Genomic DNA, 27,596 nt, shown 5'->3' with positions numbered 1-27,596 from the left:
AATTTAGACCCTAGCAAAGGCCAGCTTTTTCTGCCCCATGAATTTCTCTTTTATCCCATTTTCAGAGCAGAAACAGTTAAATAAAGACTGTCATAGTTTTCATGCTCAGGAATTGAAATCTGTATTGATGTTCACACCAGAAAGTGCAGCAGGGCAATTCCCACTATTGAGTAAACTCTGGCCTCACCTGGCTAAGGATTATGTTGGACCAATATGTATGATGGCTTGATGATGAACCCTGTCACCATGCAGTGCCCAGCTCGATGCTTGCTGCTCTTTGCAGATGTCTCTCATGCTGATTTTGGAGAACTCCCCCAAAGGTGTCTGTTCCTGACAAGCTTCACAGTCTCCTGTTGAGGAGACCCTGACATGTGCCATAATGAAATCTGATTCATGCATCTAATGTTATAACATTTTGGAAAAAGTGTCCATTGCACTGAGAGGTCTGAGACTTGTATGCGATCCCTTATCAAGCCTCTCCTTAAATAGTTGTCTGTCCAGAAAAGGGAATTGGCTCCACCATTTCCCAACCATGCCCATCAAAAATATTATTGCAGTATTATCTCTTAACTATTACAGTTTTTCTTATGTTAAAGTTTGTTCACTCTTTGTACAAGCAAGAGGGTCCTTGACAATACATTTCTCAACAAAGCCAGAGAGTAGGATTAGAGAGCAGACATTTTCTCTAATTGACTTCCAGGAAGGCTGCTTTATTTTACAAACTTCCCTGAAGGAAGTTCTCTTATCTGATTGTGCTACCCCTTAGAACCCTAGTTTCATGCAGAGAAGACAACCATTTCTCTTAGGTCAATTTTTTCATTTTCACTTTCCAGAAGAACCATTTTTGGAAACACTGAAAATAATGTATTCATTTTTGGACATTATTTTAACATCCTGCTCCTTCCACTTCCGCCTCATAGCTTTTTCTGCCTCGATTAAAACACCACACATTGCGTCAGAATAGCCATGCATACAATCCCACCCATCTACCTCTGGCCTCACTGGTGTTGATTGCCTGTGTGCTTTACCCAGGTCCTTCTGCTCTGTAGGGGAGAAGAAGTGACTCAAAAGCACCTGTTGAATCCTCACTCAGACATTCTATTTCATATAACATGCTTAGTGTTTTTAGATCTTCTCCTGTTTGGTGAAGTCATGGTCCTGAGATCTTCGTTGTAAACAATGTACGACCGGGATTTTCATTCATAAGCAACAGAGATCGAGCAGGTACCAAGTGTCAAGTATCAAGTACTGTGCAGAGATTGGCTAGTAGTATAAGTGGGAGGGGCTCCACTCTTCTAGTGGACCACCCTCATCTCAACTGTTAAGAAGAATATCTTCCGTTAACTTTTGAGATAGTCGTTCCTAATGGGGAGAGACTGAGAGGATATGCAATTATTCCTCCATTACTAACTGATTTGGTCTTTTGGTGCAAGGTCAGGTCTTTGGTACCAAAGGAGCTGCCAAGGAAGTGCCTTCAGAGTGCCAGGTCCCCCCAGGGTTGATGACAGCAGAACAAACTACCTCTAGAAAAGTTGCTAGAACATTATCTTGAAAGAAACACAATTACTGGGGAAATGATTTATTTTCAAAACATTCTCTGAAGTTGAAATGCAAAGTGGAGCATAGAGTAAGTGGAAGAGAATTCGACAACCTGGAACTCGAAGCAGAGATTTGATGGCGTCTTCTGCAGATAAACCTTTGCCTAGCGATGGATAAAGGAAACTTTCATATAGCGAGTCTGATTGGGGAGCCGCAGCAGTAGATACAGTAATTAAATGCAATGGTGCTGCATCAAAAAAGGCTCACATAACTGCAAAAGATGTATTGAATAGATCGTGTCAGAAGTGCAGACTTTCCAGATTGTATTGGCCACTTAACAAGATACGAAACAGCAACTGAACAATTCTTTGAGTCATCTTTCGCGTGATTCCAGTGGTCTTCATATATGTCCCTAAATGTAGTTGAACCTCCATATGCACATCGGGGAGCTTGTCTCTATCCATAACTGGAAGACAAATCAATCAAATATTTTACACTTCAACTGGCCTTCTCCAGCCTTCAGCTCATCTTGAAAACCAGCCATCAGATAGGGTTCTCAGTTAACCAGCTCTTTCTGCTTTTCTCCCAGATGCTACTGTCTTTAAGGTTCAATCCTGGCTACCAAGCTGATGGAGTTTACTGTTTATTCAGGTAATCTGGGATCCAACCCATGCTCTCTTAGAAGCTACATTTTACTGGATTCTAATCAGGTCTTAGCTTTACCCCCTCAATCTCGGTCATAGTAGTCCATCATTCATGTATAGGGTTTTAGGCAGCCTTCTGCTTCAAAGTTCGTATATGGCCACGGACTCATGGTTTCTTGAAATTATGTTATTTCACATGATAAACTCGAAGAAAACATATAGACCATCATCAGGCCCTTTTGGCTTTTCGACCGTCTATGTCCAAATGTATTGCAACCTTTTGCCACCTCCATGGGGTTTTTCTTTTGGCCCTTCTGTTTTGGCAGACAATCGGCTGGCATACTCTGAGGCAAAGAGCTTGTGGTCAGTAGTCACAATATTCTGCGTAGCAGCCTTCTCAACCTGCTCATGAAATCTATCTCAAGCTGAAGTCATCTTTATGGTCATGAAATCCTTCCCGCAGGTTCTTAGAGGCGCGTGTCTGAAATAGATAAGGCATAGTGGTGCTCCTGAGCCTTATGAATATCTTTGAATCTTTTCAGTGCTTGGACACCTGTGGGTAGTAAGACACTTTACAGCTGAACATCTCCCTTTCTGCGATCCCCTTTGCAGAAGTAAATAATGTGGAAACAGTGTCTACAGACTACATCAAGCTAACATTAGGTGAACTCATCACTACTCAGTCTTCCTCTGGCCGTTGTACGACTGCATTAACAAGAGCATTTTGTGTTTGTGTTAATAACATAACATACATTTGTAAAGCACACGTTCACCCAAGGGTATCTGGGCACTAAATATCAGAGGTTTATTGTTATCAACTCAATGGTACTCATTTTATCGACCTTATAAGGATAAAAGGCTGAGAGGAACTACTGGGCTTTGAACCTGTGACCATGAAGTTGAACACAGGCCCCTACAGAGGATGCATTAGCTCACTAGCCACAAGACCCGGCGCTGAATGGGAGGTGTCATGGGTGATACTTATTGGTTTAAGCACTTCTGTGAATTCTGATTTAGAAAATGTTCCATACAGTGATGCCCATGTTGACTTACAGAATAGTGCACTGACTGATCCCAAAAGTCCCATTCTGCATCAAACATTGACTAGGGTCAGCATCTTCAGCTTTATCTAGAAGGCTCAGTTTCCTTCTCTTAAAACCCACTGCAGAAACCAAGAATTCTGGTTCGTTAAGAACGTGTTTGATTAACTGACTAACGTAAGGTTCCCATTATAAACTAAGGTGTTTGTGGCATTGCTTTCTGTTAGAAACAAAATTCACCCTGACTTTATTGTTATATGGTTTTGTTTGTTATATAATCAAACCTGCACTTGGATCCAGAATGAGGTATTTTTCAGTAATTGGAAATTATATAAATTCTACAGACAGACAGGGGTTTCCCTATGTCTAACCCCTGGCATAGAATAATTCACCTGTTCCTGCAGCTATGGAGCGAGATACTCACTAGGATCCAGATAACTGGTTCAGCCATGTCCGCCATCTTTCTTTCTCTCTAAGCCTGAATTTAATGTGTGCTCCACCACCCAGTCTTCTGTGAGCCATGGCTACGAGTCATAGTCGATTGCACAAGTGTGAGGAACCTGGTATAAGAGAGTGAGTTAAAATGACTCACAACTGTAAAGTATGTACTACAGGCCTAATTACCTTCCTCTCAACATGACCCAGCTCCTGCTTTGTGGATATACCTGAAATAGTCTACCTTTGTTATTCGAATGTATGGCAGTATCGAGGCGAAGACCAACAGATGTGCCGGTTGGGTTGGTGTTTCCAGAAAAGCAGTACACAATGTTGTCGGTCCTCTCATGAACCTTCAAAAATGTGATCTGATGACATAGGGTATTGGGAATCAGGCTACCATTCTGAAGCTTCAGCTGTGCGGGTGAAATGTCCTTAACTCTAACAGTACCTAAACTAGTTCATATGCTAATCTCAGCGTACCCATTGGATGATCCGTATCTTAAGGCAAAATATGTATTTATTGCATTTTTTTGCAGCAGTATATATCACGTACAAATCCCAATGCATAATGAACATGAGAATCATTCAGCACTTGTAGTTCTAAATACAGAAATAATTGCAAACTAGATTTTCCAAGAAAATAAACTGAAATTTTTCCTCAATTGTTCAAAAGCAGGATGTATTTATAATTATTTACAAATGTAGGTTCTCCGAAATATTTCCTGAAAAAAAAACAGAAAAATTTAAGGTAGAGGCAAGGGTATTAAGTGTAAGTCAAAAGTAGGTCTGCGTGAAATTTAAATCACTCTGTGAAAAGAGAATTTGATTAAACTCGTGAATTTCTTCCAGCCTCCTGTGGTATCTTTTTTAAGCATAATATGTCCTCTCGTGATAAAAATGAAGCAAGAGGTCAGCAAACCAACTTTGGCACTTATAGTTTAATTTTGTGTACACAACATTTTCATGGAATTTCACAAATTTTCCCAAAAATAAATCACTATATTTCACACACGCGTACCCAAAAGTTGAGAATAGTCCTATAAGCTAGATGACGAGAAATTAAGGTGGCATTTACACATGTCCATTGTACGCGTGTAAATGCTGGGGTAGCACAATCAAGTGGTGCCTTCCATCTGAGCATGACATAGTTACCGCTGATATCTATATCATGAGGAGATTTCAAAAATTCAGCAACGGAGATGTCCCTAGCCCATGACTACTTACGTACCCTCTTAATTGAACTTAAATTGAAGGCTGATGCTAGTCTCATGTCTCAAGATTGGAAGTTGTTTGGTACTACGCGCACACCTCTGACAGCCTCTCTTCTGCATGGACACACTTCCAAGTTGTTGGCATTATTCTCATTGCACTGATTTCATCCTTTCTATTGTCATGATTCTTTTCGCCCTCCTCCCCCCTCCCCTGGGTTGGTACTGTTGACATGCGCCAAAGCTTGTCTTACAAACTGCTAGTGAAACATACAGAACGATATACCTTCCTGCTGCCTTGTGATGATTGAAACCTTGCCATTAACCTGCTGCTTTTCCTCTCCTCCCATCCAACACATGGTTTTAGCCAAGATGTCCGTCTACAAGAGAATGAGGCTGGCATGTTGCTTTGATTGCGGACGTTCTGATCCCGACTGCTCGTGCATGTCAGGCAGTGTTCATAGTAACATGGACACCCTCGAACGAGCCTTCCCACTTTCTTCTGTCTCTGTTAATAATGATTGCTCCACCAGTGTACGTGCCTGTAAGTTTCAACACCAACACATGCTGTTCCATGTCTGTGGCGTCTGTGAGGTCATCACCGTCTTGTGTCGTAACATTGTAGTCCTTCTATATTTTTACTTTATTCTTTTTTTTTTGTATTGGGCTGAAGCTTTTTTGTTCAGTTCTGAAATGAAACGATAAGATATTTTATCATTTTTTTATTTAGTCGCTTTAATCTTTGTATCAATAGAACTTTTGTTTACGCTGTTTGTTGCTTCTTACAATGTGGGTCCATGCTGCAGCATGCGGGACCCCAGAAAGTGCAATACAGTAATGTCTGGTGTGTACTTTTCATACTTATGAAAATGATGCTTAGCCAGTGTAAGAGATGGCTTATGATAATACAAGTTTGTAATGCATACGTGCTATACGCGTCTCTGAATGCTGGAAGATTACTGAACTGCGCATGCGCATCACGCTCTCCTGAGCAGGATTGCCACAATGGCGACCCATGCTGGACAACTAGAACCTGTCATGGTGTTCTAAGTTACCTTTCTTCGTGTTGGTTTAGTTAAAGTGCTTATGTTTTTTACTCCCAAGAACACGCTGACATTTATTAATAAGTACCGCAAGCCATAGACAATCCATAGGATAAATACTTTTAAACTCAGACCCCAGGAGTAGAACTCCAACCAGCCACTTTGCTATCAACGCAGATGTTTTTCTGGTTCCTGGAACCCTTGTGTTATGGACGTCATTTCACCAAAATGTTACTGGTAGTGGACTTACATCAGATACCTTTCACACCGATTACATCACAAGTTTGTTCCACTGCCCCAACCTAGGGCCCTCAACATTCTCCTGTTTTCAACTAATAAGGAAAGGGTTGGAGTGAAAAATACAGAAATTAACAGAACTTTTAAGCCTCTGTTTACTTTCTATTTTGGGGGCTTAATCCATGACTTCTGAGGCAAGGTGACCAAGGGAAGTCTAGGTGTACCAAAGGGCAAGCCGGGAAGACCAGCTGCTACTGCCTTAACCCTAATTGATGTGCATGCCTCATGCTCAATCTGTCATTGAGTAAGAAAGAAACAGAAAGTATCTTTCATATTAGATTTTATTTCCCATTAAAACATATAGAATGCATTATAGAAGTATTACCGTAAATTGAAGCACCTGGGCGGAAGCTGCAGTTTTTGACAGGTCAGTTGATGATGTAGGACTTTTCAGCCATGGCAATCTAGGCAATGAGGAATTGTTTGGTAAGTATAGGCAACTCTGAACCACAGGTCATGAGCTAGAGTTGTATCATGAACCCACCCTGCATCACACATAGAAAAAGGAAAAAACAAGGAGAAATTGATATATTTCTCCTAGTTACACCTCAACTGAGGAGGCGTAGCATTTGCATTCCCAGGTCTACCAGTAATGGTAAATCTGGGAATCTGCCAAAATCCAGGGGTGGATGAGTGGGAACACCCACGCTCCACCCGTGGAACACCTCCCTGGGACAGAGTAACGCAACACAGCAAATTGCGCTGCATTTTGTTACTCTAGATTGATCAAGTCACGCAGGTGGCCTTGTGTGGCTTGATTAATCTTCCTTAGTAGTTGCTTGGCCCTTGAACCCCATTGCGTGGGACAAGGTTGACGCAACTGCATGATTAATATGCCTGAAGAAACTATGGCCCTGATGCACAGTGAGTTTCCTCCATCCACGTCAGGTCATTGTTGAATTTCCCTGCCTGAGACTGCCATGCCTTACATTGCAGGCCCGAACAGGGAAATTTAGTGACGAACGCGTCATCATAAATAGTGTTTGATGTCCGTCACTATGTGGCCATCGGTGAATAGGCAAACAGGTCGGAGGATTACTTCAGTGGAACTTACTGCAACTCCACCATTGTAAAATTGACGTTTCCCTTACCGGGTGGCGGAACAGCAAGTTTAGTGGAGTGGGTGTTCCACTGATTTACGGCGTGTCTTCTGCTCAGCAAAACTTGAAAAGATGCGCTGAGTTACAACAGTATGAGTCATTTGATGGTCTTGCATCAAAATCAGTAATGAGCGGAGGGGTGTTGGCTCCTCTTACAGCCAGTGTTGACTGGAATAAATTGTTTTTACGCTCTTCTTATTCTACAGGCGACCAAAAAAGTGTTTTTGTCTTTGCTGTTCTGTCTCCTATCGGCAGTAACCATTTTTGTTACCTTTTAATAGTCTAATAAAGAAAACAATAAATTTTAGGTTCAGATTCAGTCAGCAATGTTAATCATCTGGGTCTTTGAATATAGATGCCCTCCAGGCACTGAGCACACTGCTAAATACCTCCCCAGCCTCCTGCCATGTGATTACATTCTAAAATCAAAGAACCTTTACATTTGGGTTTCCCAATTTTCACAGAAGAATTTTCAATGTAAGGGATTCCAGGCAAAAGGTAAGAATAATACCATGATCTAAAGACAATGGCACTTTAAATATAACTTAAAAAATAAAATACTGACAGCCATTACTAAAGCTGCATTGCCTCCAAAGCATGGCGTATACATCACCCTCAGAAGTACCAGGTAAGACTAGTTGAGTAGGTGACTGTTCTAAGCTTTCAACAGATCTATATCTCATTAGCCCAGTAGTAGTTGTTACTAAGAAAAAGAGAAGGTATTTGTAGGAAACCAACCTAATATTTTAGTAAGATAAGCATTTAATACATTTTTGTTACATTTTTTTTTTTAAATTAGGATCCAAATATTGCATTAACATAAATATAAATTCCAGGTAATATTCACTGTAAACTCAGCATACGAGTAATAAATATAGATATAAATACATATTTAATATTATATAACTTAATAAATACATGGGATATAACAACTTACAATGAGCAGTTATCAACAGGGCACATAGGCGATAAATACTATAAATACAGTTGATTTAAAAGCAGATAAAAAAATAGCTCATAAAATGCTTTACAACGGAGGGAGAAGAGCTCAGATAATTTAATCCAATCATTTCATGTAATAATTTCCTTTTGTGGAAAACCAGAAAAGCAGGTGCCAAATATCTCCACAGGAGAGAGGATAAACAACAAAATATATACAATTTATTTATTTGAAAAGTTTTATAAAGCGCGAAAAAGACCCAGATGGGTATCAGAGCGCTGTACAAAGAGAAAAACTGAAGTTGAGGTGAATAAACAGTATAAGTACAATAGAATAGAGCAGCATGAGAAGAGCCTGAGGCATAAGAATACATTTGGGTGGTAGGGGAGGAAGAGGTAGCAAGTGAACAACATTTAGAAGCCCAACTGGGTGGGCCGTACAGTTTCATCATTGAATTACTTCCAGAGAGCGACAATATACAGTTTAAATCCCCTGTAAAAATGATTGTTCAGCACATATTTCAAACGCAAAGTGAAAATACTTGTCAAGCATAACTTCTTGGAGCGAGGAGAGGTGTCTGGCAAGTCATAGAGGTTATTGCTGAGGAAGCCTAGATGGGCACTTATTTCAAACACAAAGTGAAAATAATTGACAAGCATATATTTTGACCCATAACGTAAAAAAAAGAAAAAAAAAAGATTGGCAAGCACCAAAAGAAAGTATCTAGCAGATGACAAAGAGGCTATTGCTGATGAAGTTCTTCCAACAGTAGCCATTTGACCTGTTTTTTGAATGAAGCAGTTGAGGGGTTGGCTCTGATCTCCGTTGGGAGGGTATTCCAAATTCTTGGAGCCAGCCCTGAGAAGGTGCGATTGTACAATGTGCATTTAAAGCAAGGAAATGGTAGACATTAGAAAGGAAGGTCCTGAACAGGCAACCTTTGTCTCCATTTTTCCTGGAAGCTTTACAATATTGTTTATAGATCTGAAGTGTGTGATGTGAACTGTGCTGGAAGCATGATCTTTTAATGAATTAAAATATGCAGTAAAGCAACGATGGATAGTAGCCAGTTGTACTCAAATCAAAAATATTCTGACGAGTGGGACTTTGGTTCCCAAAGTGGCAGAGTACCTTTAGAAAGGAAGAGTATGTAACATGGACAAACCAACTGGCTTGTTCAAGAGAGGGGATACTGTAGAACAAATTGCACCTTTAGGCCTAAGCACATTTCTTTTGCTCCACAAAATGGTGGTCAAGCTCCCCTGGTTCATGGAATTTTGCTTTCGTGTCCTTGTAACAAGAGAACAATTTTATAAATGTTTTGGTGTTTCGTAAAGGTTTGCGAACCACCTTAAAATACTGAAATATTCAGTCGCGGCTGGCATGGCTCGTGGGCGGGGGTCGCGCGGGGAGGACGCGCGGGGTTGTTTAATTTAATAAGAATAATTTTTTTTAATGTAACTTACCTTTCCGCCGGCTGGGACCCGCATCTCCTCTGCTTTCCTGCCTCCAGCAGGACCAGGAAGCAGGCAGCCAGGTTCCCTCCCCTAAGCCAATCTCAATGCTGTAAGCAGCATTGTGATTGGTCAGGACGCGGCCCAGCCAGGGGTTTATGGGGAGGCCATGTTTTCCATGCAGCCGGCATGGATAAGGGCAGAGTACGCAATACTGGTTTGGGCGGCCCCAGAGGGCCAGCTAAACAGTCCTTGACCTGCCCTGCCTGCTCGCAGAGCAGCCCCACTCACCCACCCACCCGCAACCATACATAAAATGGTAATAACTGAAAGTTATTACCATTTTATGTTTCTGCTTCACGCACAGCGAGAAAGCAGTGGGGCGACGCTCCTCCGCACTAGTGGAGAAGCCGCCCCTGAAAATATCCAAGAAATGGCAGAGAAATGACAGGGAGAATGTCTATGTTTTGCATTACAGTCAAATGTTCTTCGATAGGGTATTTTCTTTGTCCACGTCTAGAACAACACATAAAAGCTCTTTGTTACATAGTTTTGCTACATTGCATTTTGTTAGGTGATGTTTGGGCACCCTTGAAAAATCCTGTTTGTTCGTTGGGCCAAGATTGTTCTATTGCTTTAATCAAAATATTTCATCTACAACATGTACATATTTTATGAGCTTTGCCCAGGTGGGAATGACATAAAAATGCTGCTTGTTCTCAAGATTGATAGGAGCCTGTTTCAATTCTTATGTGATGTTTAATAGGTGCCAACTAATCCTGATGTCGCTTCTTCACAAAGAGTCAGGATTGCAAGCAATGTCTTAGATATTTCCATGTCACTCAAGTCTTCTGGAGCTGTCTGAAGGAGTTGGGGTTAGCCAATGAAAAACTCCAGAGCTTGTGTATTGCTCTTCTGAATATAGATAGATGTCTGTTAGAAAAATAGCATGTTGGTTATAGATGTATTTCAAATCAGTAAGTAGGGTGTGAACTGGGTCCTGTGAACAGGTGGTGTTTTTAGTAGATTCTGAAATGCTTATCAGCTTTCAATTAATCAGATTTTTCCAGTTGCAAGTACCACTACGCTTTTCTAATAGGTTTTAAGACAAAGTGCTCTTCTAGTGGATGCTGGTTGATTGGTATTTCCAAGAAAAAAAGATTCAAGCTTCAATTTTGAAGCTTGCTAAGGGTTTCTGTTTGTTACAGACAATTGAATGGCCATCACATGTTTGGTTGTGGCTTACAATTTGCCCTAAAGGTTTCTCAAAGGTCGGTAATGTTTCCGAGTGTCAATAGCTCTTGGGTTGAAGGTTTATTATTGTAAGTGTGGAGCCCATTTCAGTACCCAAGTATCTATTTTTTCAGTCGCCAGAAAGCTCCCATCCGGTGTTGGGGCAAGTTGTTTGGTCTGTGACTACCTAAAAAGTTTGAAATGAAAAATACAAAATGTAAATAGAGCTCGGTTTACTTCCTGTTCCTGCTGCTGCCTTTTTTGATGCCTCAGACCAGAAGTAGCAAGTAGCTGTGGTTGCAACTAGGAGTTGAGGCCACAGCACATCTGCACTAAAAGAACCTGCTCAGACAGGTCTGGATATGTGAGTAGACCCAGACAGGGCTGACTTTAGCACTGGTGGCACCTGGTGCGACAGTCATTTTTTGACGCTCCCCATGACCTGCTCCTCGGATTCCCTCACCAGTTCCAGGCAAAAGTGGCCCTCATCTCTCCATAACACCACTCTCAAATACATTTCATTTATTTTAAAGCACTGGTAAAGGCTGGCTTTACTAATCCACTCAGCTACCCATATAAAATATACAGATATGTTCCTTGCAGCAGGCAGTATTGACCCTCTCTGCTACTTTATGACTAGTCAAAACTGCCACTAGACAAAACTCCATCTCACAAAGCAGGAACATTAATCACAAGAGTTATCTTGACATTTTTATTGCTGTCTGAATGCTGTAGGCACAAGGAACTCTGCAGCAGGTTAAATTGTTATTGCTAAACAAAGCACCCCCATGTGGCCAGAGCCGCCTTCGAGGTCAGCGCCCAGTTCGGCCGCACCGGTCGCACAGCCATAAAGCCGGCCCTGGATCCAGAGGAAGTCTGTTGCTCGACCTTGTCCAGCTGTTCAGTACCTATGCTGTTCTCTTGCTGTAACTCATTACTATTGTGAGACAGCCAGGTGTACCATGTGTATGTATGCCATTGATGACTTCCATCATAGTACAGTAGAGGTTTCTTTGTTAGAGTCATTGATAGGGAAAATCAATATGCCTCAGCTATTTGCTGATGTGACCTTAGCTATTTTTCCATAGTTAAAATTTAGCATAAGAAAGTTGGTGGTCCTTGCCTCTAGTATATCCACTCCATTTTGCAAAAAGTAAAAATGAAAATACATTGCAACATCTTTTAGAGGCAGCGGATGCTGGAATAAGAACCTTTAGCCTAATCTGGGTGAGCTTTATTGTTATGGTTGTTATTGTTAATTAGCACTTGAATAGTACCCAATCTGATACTTGTATGGCATAGCAACACCTTTCAGTAGTCAGGATTTGACTTTCCAAACCTTTCCATAACAGGCAGGGCGTCGCCTGCTTTTGTGCATGGGTGCATTTAATGGATGACTTCAGTGTGAGTAGAATGAATGGCATTTTTTTACTCAAATGCTGTCTGGTCATGCATCTTGTGGTATTGATGTTGTTTCTTCGATAGTGCAAAGTCTGTTTTTTGGATAGGTATCAGTTAACTCTCTAGCACACTGATGGATATAAAATTCAGGACAATCTTAAACAGAGACATAAACATTTAGGGCCAGATGTATAAAAAATCAGTTTTGCGAGTCCTTAATAGCGATTTTTAGCACATCGCTATTAAGGACTCGCAAAATGGAATGTATGTAGGAATCGCAATAATAACTGCAATTCCTTAATATTCCTTAATTGTGAATCGCAAATTACCACCAACTTGAAGTTGGTAGTTATTTGCGATTTCTTAGGGCAAATTCGCACAACTTGGGTGCTTCCAACATTGCATTTAAGGAATCACAATTTGCTATTCCTTAAACGCATTCGCAAAATTTAGCAATTCCCTATATTGCGAGGGCCTTTTGGGATGATACATCCCAAAAGGCTTTTTCCCGTTCGCAAACGGGCTGATTCTGAGAATCGGCCCATTTGCGAACGGGAAATCCATTGATACATCTGGCCCTATGTCCATCACTAGTTTATTGTGTCTAATCTTACTTACTGATGAACATGACAATAGGGTAGGTAGGCTCAGTGCTGTATTCCACCAAGTCTTCAGTTTGCATGGTACTAAAATGTGCTAGGGTGGGTTTAATGCCTGCCCGGTTATCTGGCAGAATTGAAATGCATGACTTATTTTTATCAACATTACCAGCTCCATAACCTTACTACAACATAGCCATAATATTAAATTGCTCAATCTGCACTTGTTGCACAGGAACACACATATTGTTTGGTTATTCCAAACTCTTCTCTCATTCAGAATGGAAGGTGTGTGTGTGATGACTGGAAGAAAAATGCACACATCTACCTAGGGTAGAATCATGCCTAAGATTCACACAAATATATGCATTTTTGAGGATTCACAAAATGCAAGAGGAATACTTGTGGAAATCTGTGCTAAAAGTACAAATCTGGGTATACCCCGGATCTGCGGGAGGAAAGGTATGTGTGTGTGTTGCTTGTGCATGAGGTTGTGTGCATGTGAGTGTTGGTTGGGATGTTGTAATGTATTGTATTGTTATGTATATAGCGCATTCCAAACCCCTTGCGGGGCCTGAAGTGCTTTCTAGGTGGTTCGAATGCACTGATTATTTAGCACTTCATATCCCCCGCAAAGTAGTGAAATACTTATTTTGTTTTTAGTTTCCAGAAAGCCCTTCAGACGGCATGATGTTGTTTTTAGTTTGGCCAATATGGGACATTTTAGGTGAGCTGTGCGGTGTGTATGATGTGTCGCAAGAACAGTGCACCCAGTGTCACTGTTCATAAGCATGTATGTATAGTTGCACTGGTCCTCCCAGAGGCGGCTCCTCCACTAGAGCAGAGGAGCGTCGCCCCACTGCTTTCTCGCATGTATCAAATTTAGGAAATACATTTTGGATGTTTTAAGGAAATACATAGGAACCTTCTCTCTTAATTCCCTTTGACAAGTTCGCAATAGCCACAACATAGAGGAAATCTAGTTGCAGTAACACACTAAAAATATCCTTAAAAATGAAAATCATATAGTACTACTTACCTTAACACATGTAGACCAAATCATGCACTAAGAAAAATCCAGTGGAAGGACAGATACAGAAATTTGAAAAATGAGGATCAGACCAGGCACAAGTTTAAAATGCATGGTCAAAGTGAGCTACTGCTGCATTACACAATTGAAAACCCACATTACAGTTCCTGACTATAAGATGGGAACCGATTTAAATATGGGATCACTGTCCATGAGCTGGCCAAAGAGGGCATGAAAGAGATGTAATTGGAATATATATTCATAGCTGTTCCGAACAGGGGCCCCCAAACTACGTTTGTCCTAGGTCCTCCAAAATCTTTAAGGTGTGCCGGGGCACAATGATTAAACCCACAAAACAATATTGTTAGAGCTCGTGAAGTATTACAGCAATTGTAAGATCAGTCTAAAGGCAGAATTCATGCAGCACAAATCTCTCTAACACAGCACATCAATTGCAACCTTTTCATTAGTGTCCTGTACTTCTTATGCTTCTGCCGTCTGTCGTTCAGCTGATAACTTCCCACTTACTTCTGGTATATTTTCAGTCTAACCCACCTTGATGGACAAATTGTTCACTCAATCGTCCTATCTTACCTAATACTATCTGAGATTCATCAAGCCATCCAGTGCTTAATTTGTAAATAAATAAGTGCCAAGGCCCACCTCAGAAGGCCACTGCAGCAAGCACCACCCATTGCCCCTACCAGTGCTGTCAGTCACAGTACCAACACAACTACTTATCATCATACACCCACAGGTGTGACATTTTAGACTATTCCAGGCCCCCAAAGGTATAAGAATGGCGTGGGTGGCAGGTATTAGTCATTTTTAAAGTATATTACATGAATAAACAACTGTTGTTGTGCAGAACTCTAAATTAGACAAAAGGTGCCACCATGTGGCAGACTGTCATAATTACAGGTGCTGACAATTAAGTGCCGGGGCTGAGCACCAGAAACCACCGCTCAAATTAAGCACTGAAGCCATCCTGTCGGACTCTAGAACCAAAGATTTCCTTAACCAGCGTTGCTCTACTGCACATCAGACCGAATGATTTTGGCCTTGTCGCAGAACCTTTACTGACCTATCACTCTCTTTTTACGGCATTCTGTCATTCATGTTTGATTAATTCAACACGGGTACATCGCGTTTTATCACTTACTTAGTCTCAGTTTCCTCCTTTAGTCGTTCTTCTGTTCCTTCATCACCGCTAACTTCTTAAGACATCTCCTTCCATCCAAGGGCAACCTCATTTGTGCTTTCATTCATAGGGTGTCTCACCCCTCCATCCCTTCACTGCCCTCTGGTACCCGCTGCTGCCTTTCCTTCCTTTTACACCATCAAGGATTCAGACATTTCCTATTTCACTACTCGAGCCGGTGCCACAGCTTCTCCTTCGGAATTCTTTACTTCTTTCCTCTCATTAGGTCTACTCAGTCGTTATTGTTGTTATTGGTTCCTTATCTTTATGGTCTGCTTAATGATTCTCTCTGTTAAGGAATTGTTCCCCAGTTATTTACTTTTGCTATTAAGATGGCTATCTTCAAAAAGTCATTTCTGAGCAATTCTCTTACTTCTAGATCATTGTTTACTTATCACGCTGTCCCTTTAAACCACGTGTTCTTTCCCACCTCCTCGGGTTCATAAATGCTCTTATTCCATATTCTGTTCTGTAAATGCTTCTATTCGATTTTCTGCTCTCCTTCACATCTTTGAACTGCATTTACAGAATTTTGACGAACACCAGCGCAGCAAGCCTTCATGCTGCCCTGCGTCAAAATAAGAGGGCATTAATGCGCCGTATTTACAAGATACATTATATTGCTGTCCTTCTCGGCTGCGCCAGCACACGAACAGCAGCCGTGCACAAGCGTAGATACCCTTGCTTCATTTAGCGAGGGTGCCTTCGCTGAGGGGATGATTGTTTTGGTGCACGAATGGACACCTTCCAGCACAAAAACAATCATTAAAGTCATTTTCCTCTTTCCATGAACGCATATACAGAGGAAACAACGAGGAGAAATAAAAGTATTTCTCCTCGTTGTGCCTCCTTACGCCTCCCCTGGGAAGGCGTAGGATTCTGACACATTCCCAGATTTATAAAATGTTGTAAATCTGGGAATGCGTCACTTTCCATGGATGTTGCGTGGGAAAAGTCACTCAGGGTGTCTTTATGTGGTCTTGTGAATATGAGGAAGCCCATTGTGCTGCCGGTACATCAATAAAAATGCAATGATCTTGTAAGTAAGCCCTCTAACTACAAACTACAACCTTGCAGAGCAGTGTTCCGATTCTTTTTGACCTACACACCATCATTCCTGTGCGTTATTTCAGTTAAGGACTCTTTCAGTTTCTACTTCTGTTCTGCTTCATTATTACTGTTCTGCACTGGATTCCAAGCATGTCAGAAGCTTTAGCAGGGCCCAGATCAAAAACTTAAAGAGGGGCATATCAGCAAGCAGGCGGTAAAAAATTATTGCCGCTTTTGCGTACGTTTTCGGACGAAAAGCGGCGATAATTTTATCGCCTTATCTGCAAGGTCACGCTATCGCATGAAACCTTGCCTTATCTCCATTTCCCTTAACGCCCATCTTTGCATCTCTAATGAGATGCAAAGTGGGCGTTCCTCCCCAGGATAACGGGAAAAATGTCGCTAAGCGACATTTCTCCTATTATCAAGCCTCACGCAAAGCAGCATAGTGTCAGGAAAAGTAGCGATAACCTCTGCGATAAAAATCCACGCTAGCCGGCGATAATTATCCTAGCGCTAAGTGCGCTTAGCGATAATTATCGACGGTTGTTGCTGATCTGCCCCAGCGCCCCTTCATTGGGCGAGGACCTTTTTCTAACTTTCCAAAAATATGCCATGCAGATTAATTGTCAACAAGGCAGATCCAGCATCTGGTACAATATAGTAAATTTAGCTGTGGTAGTTGCCTTGTCAGTGATAAATGACACAGGCCTGTGTCAAATAAATAAACACTACTGCATATGCATAGGGCCCTGAAAAAGATACCGTGTTGGGGAATAATGTCCTCTGTGTTCCCCGCTTCTGACAGCCCTGATTGGTACTAAGCTGATCTTGTGCAGGGTTTTCAGTATAACCAAAGAGTATGCAAATCATTCCCACCTAGAATCATTGAATGTCACTGGGGTGCCACTTTATCCCATGCAGGTAGCCTTAAAATCTTGTGTGGCACCATCCTGCGTGGACCAGTGGTGGATACTCTGGTGTACTGGACGGGGTCTCGCACCCATTCAATCTCACCTTTGTATGGGGTTCCACACAGTCTATCATGATTCCTATCTCTGTTTTTGTCATTGTTCTTGCTTCAGCTGGCCCTTCTTTCAGATGTTACTCTGTATTTCTCCATCTATAATGCATGCACAAGCCTCTTCCTCCACTTGTGGTTTAATTTTCAGTTGGCAACCTCCGATTTTCCATACACATTTCTTCTTTTACCTCTTCCTGTCGAAACTTTTGGGCTTTCTTACTTTTACAATTTTTGGAGCCCTTACTTTTAACTTGCCTCAATTGTATGCTATTAATTCTGCCTATTCTCCATCATTGAAATTAACATGGCCATGGGCTGAAACACCAATATTGTTTTACATGATGTTGTGGGGCTGGGCAGAGCCTCCTTAATTAAACACGTCGCACTGGCGTTGTATTTCACCAACTAGATATGGAAACACTGATCACCTAAATGGAGTAGCTCACGCCAACCCCTTGAGTTTTATTCTTTGCTCCCAGGTGTTGGGAATCCAGAACATAGTGGAAGCTGTGTCAGTGGTTTAACTGGCCATGTGAGCCCAAATATAATTGCCTTTCTTCAGCCTGTGTTTTTGGATCCTTTTAATTCAGACTAATAGGCTTCGGGGCATCAGGATATATGATTTGCAGAAGTTCTTGTAGGTGTTGTCGAGAATTGACACTCGTGAACACTGCATGTGGTGCTTTGGTGTGGCTTAAGATAGTCAGAAAGTGATGATTAAACACTTTTTATTGGGTTTTATCAACTTTAGACAATAGCATTGTTGCAGGATAATACATTAACACATTTTCAACTGTAGTAAATAGCAATTGATAGTCAGAAAGTGATGATTGCTTCAGCTATGCGGTCTCTTCCATAGAGTCTGGTGACAAGCCAGAGCCTGTTTTGTAATGCTATAAAGATTTTGCTCGCAGTTTATGAGGTATAGGAGACAAATCACAAGGATTTCTCCAGGGCTAAGAAAGTGAAACTGATTTGGACTGAAGAATAATGTATATCCCTGCTCTGGAGCCAGATGAGAGAAGAACCAGCACCTTACATGGAGTTCATTTCTTCTTCAGACAGGGCATCTCTATATAGGCTTCTTCTACATCTTTGGAAAAGGCTAGCAGGACAGTACATTATATTACATTTCCACACTGGAGTGGACAGTGCAAGGCAGGGTCTGCAGGAGTCATGCATGGGGTGGTGACCACCAGAGAGCTGGCAGAGACACACCATTACAGACAGACATCTCTTGTTCGAAAAAGATCACATTCACACAAAATAATTGTTCTTCTCATAAACTAAAGATGGGGGAAAAGGACACACTCCAGATTCACTACCCTTTTACGTGGGGTAGTCAGTATGGGTTCAACCCTGGTCTAGAGCACAAAGGTGTTACCCGTGCCCCCAAAACACATACATCCACGTCACTAACAATTAACCATATTGTCATGGGGTTTGGAGGCAAATGTCTCCATCAAGGACAAATATGGTACTGCTTTTGAGCAGTTCCCCATCTAAATACAGCAACATTGGTGTACTTTGCTCGTTTCTGGGCGGTCCTATGATTTTGGGTCCACCAGGCACATCAAACTATAGAATGTGATGGGAAAAATCAAAATGCACCGGGTCCAACAGCTGGTAGCTGTGAACGTTGATCCATAGGAGATCATTCTGTAGTTGGGCCAGCCAGTTTCTTTGCCTGTCCTCTAGAACTGTGGAACTATGCTTACTTTGCTGTTGAGCCCTGGTGCTTTTTTCTGTGATCCTAAGGGGCATCTTTACAATGCCCCTGCAGCACTTTTACACCGCCGGAGCGTCACTTTTGTGACGCTCCGGAGGTGCAGTGTGCAGGCCCATATTTACAAGGTCACACTTTTCATGGCCTTGTAAATATGGAGTAAGGCAATGCCCTACTTAGCATGGAAGGGGCGTTCCATGGGTGTTGCTGTGGGTGTTCTCACGCAACATCCATGGTTGTAGACACTGCCCCTGATTTACAACATAGCGTAAATCTGGGACAGTGTCAACACTAACACCTTCCCAAAGCAGACGTAACTAGGAGAAATAATAAAATGTCTCCTCACTTTTTCCTCTTTCCACATGTGCTGCATTCTGCAGCACACATAGAATGAGGAAAATGTCTCCTTTGATTGTTTTTGTGCAGGAAAGTGTCCCTTCCTGTACAAAAACAATCATGCCAACAACACAGACACCCTTGCACCATGGTGCAAGGGTGCCTGCGTTGGTGCTCGGCTACAGTTTGTGCACCGGTGCTGGCAGAAAGGACAGGAATGTGCCGTATATTGTAGATACAGTGCATTCCTGCCATTTAGCTTTGCTGTAGGGCAGCACAGCTAGAAGGCTTGCGGTGCTGCCCTATGCCAAAATATTGTAAATATGCCCCTAAATTCTGAAAAGCCAAGTGTTTGGTCCTGCCCTTCGCATTTTCATTTTCTCCAAAAAATTGGAATATGCCCCTTGAGAGCAAAGACTGCAGTAGCTTCAAACCACTGCATATAAGACTGCCCGAAGTGAAATATTCTCTAGACTACTTCCTAGTTGAGAACTGACTGGGCATGGATTAGAGGCCATTTATTGGTTTTTAAGTGTCTTGGGAGTTGTATTCGCAAGTATGGAGGTTATTCCTTAGACTACACACCATTCTTTGAGGACTTCAACTGAGTTTTTGGAATTTGGTGTTGCTCAGTTTGATTACCTCAGCAAACAAGTCACTCTGAGGGCAAAAACTTCTCCATTTTCTTCATCTTCTTCATCTTTTTCTTCTTCTTCTTAATATTATTATTATTATTATGTTTATGATCATTATTATTATTATTATTAATATGGCAACCAGGCATGTGCGAAGGAGGCAAGTGACCCATGAATGAGAATGCACACATTACCAATTGTGGCGTGGTTGTGCTGGACAAACAGCAGTATGCAGACTGCAGACATATCCATGCCGACAAATACTGCTGGTGGTGGTAGTGTTGTGGACAGTGGACGCAACCATGTCACCCCACCCAGTGGGGAAGATCTCGGAAATGTAGCTTGTTATGTCCCCCCTGTAAGCGTGTGCGTAGTGGACTTGCCTGGCGTATGCCCGGCTAGTGCAGGGGTGTGAATAAAAAGCACATAGCCCTGGGCATAGTTCTCTTCCGGAATGCCCAACGTCTCTGCCAGGGCGGTGCCTCACACCCCGCCACAAGGCCGACGCCATGTGCGGTGGTGCCTGCGATCATGTGTCCCTGCCGCAGCCTTGGCCGCAGCTTCCCGAACTAGTCTTGTCCGCCCCTGCGCATCCTAGCCACACTGCACACCTGCCGACACCGGTGTGTCTCCAAGAGTGCCCACCACGTGCCTGTGTCAGCTCTACACCTGAGGCCCGCGACCATGGCAGACTCCTCAGACCATCATGGCCTACACGAGCAAGGCACGCAGTACTCCTTCCCGTTGGCGCACTCCACCGGCATACACAGCGGACAAGTAGGTTGCACATTTGGAACCGAGTCTTGATTACGCAATGGCAGAGTACATTTTTAAGGCAGAGCTCAAATCCCTATACTCCCTTCAATGTGGTGCCACAAACTCCTTGCATAGCAGGCCGACCACACGTGTCTGTGGGCCCTTGCGGACTTCTGCCTTAGGCCTACACACCGGTCCAGCAGGCGTCAGACAAATCCTTTCCACTCCGTCCCAGCCAGGACACGGCATCGTCGATCTGTGCACACCTGCCCTGGTGCCTCCACCTCCTTCACCCAGGAAACCTTTCCACATGCCATTCCAACGCCGTGTGTTAGTGATCCAGGAGGAACTGGCTGCACAGCGGCTGCCCCATAATGACCCCTGCCTCCGGCACACACTGCGGTCGAGTCAGACACTCATTTAGAACAGACTCTTGATTTGTCAATTGCAGAGTTGATATCAGTGTACAGGCCTCATCGCAGACTGCATCCCCTTCCAGCTCTGGTGCCACTGACTCTGTGCCACGGGAGTCGTGGGCACCCTCCCGTTGGACTAATTTGGCATCTGAGTCCATGGCCTGGGGGTTGTCTTCATCATGTAGCTGATACTGACATGGTGGGATACAGTAGACTGTGGCATTCATCTCCTACATTATGCCTGTTTCTGCTTGCTCCTGCCCTCTGCATCATTCCCTGGATGGACACTCCACTGTCCCCTGTAACACTCCGCGTCATTCTCCTGGGACATCGACGGGGACCCGCTCAACTCTTGTGGCCCTATCTCAGTGCACCACAAGTCACCGTTCCTTGCAGGTGTGCCTGCCGCAGTGCATCCTGTGCCACTGACTCTGCGCAGCTCAAGTCATGGACCCGTTTGTACTTTGGACTTCTGATTGTCAGATCACTGTCATAGTTGTTGGCAGCACAGCCAACCCCTGAGGGGTTGTTTACACTACCCTACACCCATCCAGCACAGGCGTCACTGGACTTGTGACCCTGGCAATAAAGGTGCTGGTTGCACGTGCCCGTACCACAAATTATCTCATTGTGTCCGTGTGATCATTATGTATTCATGTGGGCCCCGGGCCATACCACATCACATCGTGCTGTGTACAGCGTGCACAACCTTGTCATCTCAGGCAATGGTGTTGACCTTTGACATGTGGCTGTGTCGGACCCCCCTGTGAGCGTAAGTGAGTTGACCGGTGTACGGCAGTACGGCGTGGGGAGTGGTCTTTCGACACGTGGCTCTGGGCGTGGCTGAGATTAGGCCTTGGGAAAGAGGCAACTGATGCATGCGTGTCTGGTGTGGTGCCGGCGCCACCCATCACACAATGTGCGATGTTGCTTTGTGGTATGCCCACGGCGTGCGGCGTCGTACGAGGGGTACGTGAGGGTGGGCATCCCGCACGGGGTCCGGGAACATACATGCCAACTGTTGTGTGTGTCGCTATTTCCGCAGCATGAGCCAGAGGTCTACACTCGAGCGCAGGATGAGTTTGGCCAGGCATGTACGCTACATCTGTGTCCACCCTGTCCTTACCATAGGCTTACACGCACATGGCCGCGCACCTTCAGCATACTACATCACAGTGTCGTTGTCAGGCTTGTGGACATGCGCAGACGGGCATGGCAATGGTGTGCCGTGGGGTGCAGGTGATGCAACCGCGCTGCGCACGCTGGTGAATAGGCTCGGGGGGAGCAGCAGTGAGGCTACGTACTACACATTGATGCCGCTCATGTGCAACAAGCAGTACATGTCATCCAGGAATCACATAGTCACACATATCACACACCAATGACACAGTGAGCCTGCCAACACATCATGCCGAACCAACTGTTGACTCATGTCTCTCTGCACTGTGTCAGGTGACCAGGGATATGCATGCTGCGCTAGGATGATGACACCCCTCCGTGCCCCGAACACACAGTCCCAGAGGCAGTACAATGAGGCCCGCAAACGCACCAGAGGCATTGTGGAACCCACATTTGGCTTATTGAAGTCACGTTTCAGGTGCCTTGACATCACAGGTGGACAGCTCCTAGACAGGCCAGACATCGTGTGCAAGATGATTGTTGCATGTTGTGTGTTGCACAACATATGTGTACGCAGCAAGGCACCATGGATACCAGTCCCAGAGGCACCGGATGATGAGGATGAGGCAGGTGGACCACGCCCCACTGCAGCGGCAGCAGGAATAGCCCGCAGAGACGACATCATTACAAATTTCTTTAGATGATCAAGTCACTTTGTGACTGTCCTTGGCATTCATGGGACAGCACAGATTGACCACAGGCACGGAATTTGCAAATAAATGCCTTACAAACCTACATTCACTAAGTGCATGTCACTCATCTGTACCGGCACGTCACTCAGTCAGGTGTGAGTGCGACATGTGTTGATGGCGAGTTTGTGATGTGTTCATGGATGGTGGGTGTGTCACCTGTGTGCAGTGGTGCTGTTTGGGGTGTCACGTATTTGAACGGCCAGTCCTGTGTGTCACAGTTGGTAGGGTATCCCACTGTTCGGCGTTTCACATGTGCCCAGGGTCATTCCATTTTGGATGCCATTTCTGGCCTACAGGTGACATCAGGACTCATTGTGGGGTTGGTTATGTACCACCTTGATGCAGGGATGCCCCCTGTGACTCAGATCCCACAACATGTGCAACATGGACGTAAGTGGGAGTCACTGCCCCTACATTCGTCCACGCTGTCATGATTGATTGCTCATGGTCATGACACGTCTGTGTGCAGGAGGGGTTGCTTGTCCCTCTGCAATGCCGTTGGAAAATGCACTTTCACTGCGTGTTCCAAGCATGTGTCTGCATTGGCGCAGTTTACATGCAGGCTGCGTGTCATTGTAAATTGTGACTGTGTGGAGATGCCTATGTGATGCGGGACGATGGTCATTTGTTCTACGTCACGGATGTGGGAGTGTGCTCGTACATTGTCATCTTGCTGTTTTTGTGCTCTGCTTTTATGTTGCGTTTTCCCGCATGAGGCATGGGAATTGCAGGCCTGTTGCTGGGTATCGCTGATTTTTGTATCGCGGTTGGCCTCATCGCTACTTTTTTGGCATTGGTGTTTCGCATTTTTGTGGCGTGGCGTTGTGTTTAACGCAGTTATTTGATGCCTTATCGTGTGACTATCGCATGGTGCCGCCGGATTGTGAATACCACGTTGGCATGGTGTTGTTTCCCACGATGGACTGCGATATGCAAAGTTGCGCTAAGCTAAATTTGCGATGGTTATCACACGTTCTTGAGAATATACCCCAATATGTTCTTGATCCTCATATGGACACAAGGACACATTTTGCTCTAAAATATAACGCAAAATGCCATTTTCGGGTTTTGGCTAATTGCTTGTCGTTTTTGCTGAATTTCATGTAATTACACTGAAGCAAATGACACAATTTACGCACAACCCTGTTGAACAGGCATTGACAAGCCCTGATTGCAGATGGACTGCAATTGTATTTCTTTCTGTATTGCCGAATAACAAATCAAAGCGAGGCTTATAGGCCTCATCAAATCCGTGACCTACAAAACTCCTAAATCAGCCCAGTCTTACCCAGTTACCTCGACAGTCCTGGGAGATCTCACATGGCAGGTAAGTGAAAGTAGCTTATATTTAGAAAACACCATATTTTTCAAGGGTCTCAGTGATAATTCTCGAATATTGTTACACTCACGGAGGGAGTGCGCTGAGAGAGCAGGGGTTGGGGGGTCAGACTCAAACAGGAGTATTAAAGGCATGCAGGGCCTGTGGTTTGAGGGGGAGGTTTCCATTAAACATGAGCAGATGTGAAACATACTGAGCGCTACAATAAGAAACGTCAGCCGCCGAGCTGGCGAATCAAGGGGAGGTCAGATCGCTGGCTTAGATTACCTCTCTGACATTCTGTGGTTGTGCAAGAAATCAGGTTGAATTACTGTCACCGAAGCCATGATCGCTTATGCCCTTTTGCCTTTTTTTTCCCTTCTACTTGGACCCTATTGTTCCCCTAGACACTCATTAAAGGTCATTATAACATTACAGGGCTCTCGTGGTCTCTAGTTGAGCTTGTTGTACCCTTCAGAACTGTGTGTTAGATTTCAATCAGAAATTCTGCGTTATTCAGTATTTTCGAGGGTGTCAGGGCGATGAAATGATTCCGAGAAAAACTGAGAAAAACAGTTTAGTCCGTGCACCCGATGTGACCAGAAAAATAAAGATAGGGGTGTTTATAAAGTGCTCTAATACTGGACAGCCTCTAGGCGCCGCGATTCAATAATTTTGTGTCGAAATAGCAGCATCCTCAGAGGTATCTGGCCTGTGCTGTAAGAGACAAAATGGGGAACTAAGGGAGAGATTTACGAAAAAGACGCGCAACGCAGCCCCCCGCGAGGCTGCACTGCATTGTACGACATGGAGGGTGTGGGAGAGCACCACATTTCTAAAGATATGGCTCTCTCTTCCCCTTTCTGTTGCGCCGGCGCAGATTTCAGCTGCCGTGCGCCATGCACACACCTTTGCGCCGCAGCACTAGGGTGTGTGCATGAGTGTAGCACCTGTACAAAATACTATGCTAGGCAAGATGCAAAGCTTTACCCACTTTGCATACGTGATTCATTGTGCAGCATTCATGCAAAGTCGGAAAAGGAAGGAGAAATGAAAGCGTTTCTCCTTCCTTGCGCCTAGTTGAAAAGGGCGCAGTTTTCTCATGCTAAACTCAATCTACTGTTTTTAGTAAATTGGGTTTAGCGTGAGAAACCTTGGGTGGTAGCATGGGACCGCCCATGCATCACCCTTGGTAAGCCCCTATGGCGCAAAGTAATGCAAAGTTTAGCGCTGGAAAGTAAATTAGGAAAAAAATAAAAGATTTTGCCCCGTTTTGTGTCACTTTTGTGACGCAAACACTGCGCAAAATCTTAGTAAATCTCCCCCAAATGTCAGTATTGCTGAATTGCACCACTGACAAGCTACTAACCATCACACTCCTACAAGTGTGACAATTCAGCCAACAGTAGTTTTTGATCTATAGTGATTTAATAGACAACTGTTGTTGTGCCGTCTTTAAATTAGACAGACAGTGCCACCTTGTGGCTGACTGTTACAAGCCCCAGTGTTGACAATTAAGTGCCGGTGCTGAGCACTGGAAACCACAGGTTCAAATTAAGCACTGCTTTACACTTCCACTGATGGTGCGTACATCAGTACAGGCCTCAGGTATGCTGACTTTCTCATGATGTTAAAGTTGGCCTCTGTGCCTTCTGTAAATGGATGAAACATCACAAGCATTCTGATTTGGCATTCAACTCCGGAAATACGTGTGAGGACCAGTGGTTAGTTTGTAAAAAAACATAAATGCCAGGGCTCTTGTCAGGAGGCTGCTTGCACCTGCCCATTTCTCCTGTTAGCGCCTCCTAAAACAGAAACAACCACTAACCATGAAAGTGGAGAGAGGATATGGCGTAATGGCTAGAGTGGGCGACTTTAGAGCTGTGGAACCAGTTTCGAGTCTCAGCTGCAGCTCAACCTCATGGGATTCTGGGCAAATCACTTATTCTCCCTGTGCCTAACAAAAAATGAACGTGTCCTAAACTTGTGCTTATGAAAAACGCTGGTGTTGATGATTAAATGCCGGTGCTGAGCACTGGAAACCACTGCCTCAAATTAACCCCTGGTGATGACGCAAGACTCAGGTGACATGAGACAGTTTCAGGGATCCCTGTTAGAATGAGGAAGACCTGTGCTATGTTTTTTTTAGAACTGCCACAGATTTCTTCCGGTCTGATGGGAGAGTGCTTACCATAGACAGCCAAAGAACACGCCGCCTCATTCCGTGGAGCAGTTTTCCCAACACGCCTTATGCAGCGAGACGTGGAAATTATGTTTGCATTTTTAGCTGCGGAGTGTGACCGGTTCTCACAAAACTCATCCTGACAGTTCCTTACCACCAGGCAGCCGCTCCTTAGTGTAGGACAGATGCTAGCCAGCTCGCACTACCCCCACCACCCTTCTCCCTGAGCAATCTCAAGCGACAGTTGCCAGGACCGACCAGGGTTCTACCGGAGAATTTCTGTCAGAGGTTTGCCTTGAGCCCAAGCTGTGACCTTTATGTATATGAACTGAAGTGCTTATGAGGGGAGGGCGCGCAGGGGGATGGCGGGGACTGAGACCAGCCCACTTCAGAATTTGCTCGAAGCTTCCTAGAAGACAGTCTACCGCCTACGCCTCCTTCACCTGCATGTATAACCCACGTGAAGGCCCACAGTGCACCGCGGTGCGTGCTCTTAGGGCAATCAGGGACCCGCGCAATTTATTAACAGAGAGTTTATGCCCAGTGGGGTTTTCTAGCCATTCCGCAGCATGGCGCGAACAGTACCTAGAATTTTGCGCTGGATTTATTATCATTTAAAGCGTTAATTAAGTCAAAGTTGCATTTAATTTAGTTCCTGAAAGCGCCTTGGGGAGAAATGTTGTAGCAACAGCTGCAGGATGGAGAGCCGAGTCCTTGGTGGGAAGTTACGTTTCTACTTCGCCATTACCCTCCCCCCTTTGATTGCCGTTTGTTCCTGGAGCTAATTTGTCATAAAGTGATGAGAATGTGTCTGAAATTAGTGTGTGAGTAATAAAGGGGTGGTGAAAACAGCACACGCTCGTAGATGTGATCTCGGTTTGGGAGGGAGGCACGCGTTTTGCCTCCATTGCTTGTCGCCGAATGTTACAAGGCTTGCTGTCGACAGCGACGTAGGACCATTGAGCGACTGCAAACACACCAAGTAATCCCACGTAACAGCTGTACGAGTCTGCATTTCATAGCTGTCTGGTGTGCATTTCTCCAGCTTTTAGTCAGTTTGTCATAGACATTTTTGCTACTTTTGTTTTTCATCTCAGCTGCTGTACCAGTGCCAC

General features: G+C 44.0%; 1 protein-coding gene across 6 annotated transcripts in view; it reads left to right on the top strand.

The window, feature by feature from the left end:
• Positions 1-27,596, top strand: part of KCNMA1 (potassium calcium-activated channel subfamily M alpha 1) — a 1,447,720-nt gene that overhangs the window by 1,060,381 nt on the left and 359,743 nt on the right. For 2 of the 6 annotated variants that reach the window (XM_085608563.1, XM_085608562.1), the window contains exon 19: positions 5,237-5,413. The exons of the other annotated variants lie outside the window; for them this stretch is intronic. In XM_085608563.1, the coding sequence (XP_085464689.1) occupies positions 5,237-5,413 (177 nt within the window). The remainder of the gene's footprint in view (positions 1-5,236; positions 5,414-27,596) is intronic. 6 annotated transcript variants of the gene reach the window in all.

This window comes from Triturus cristatus, chromosome 1_2 (genome assembly GCF_964204655.1).
Source record: "Triturus cristatus chromosome 1_2, aTriCri1.1, whole genome shotgun sequence".
Classification (NCBI taxonomy): domain Eukaryota; kingdom Metazoa; phylum Chordata; class Amphibia; order Caudata; family Salamandridae; genus Triturus; species Triturus cristatus.
The sequence above is the reverse complement of the archived record's forward strand: the minus strand, read 5'-3'. Positions and strand labels throughout refer to the sequence as shown.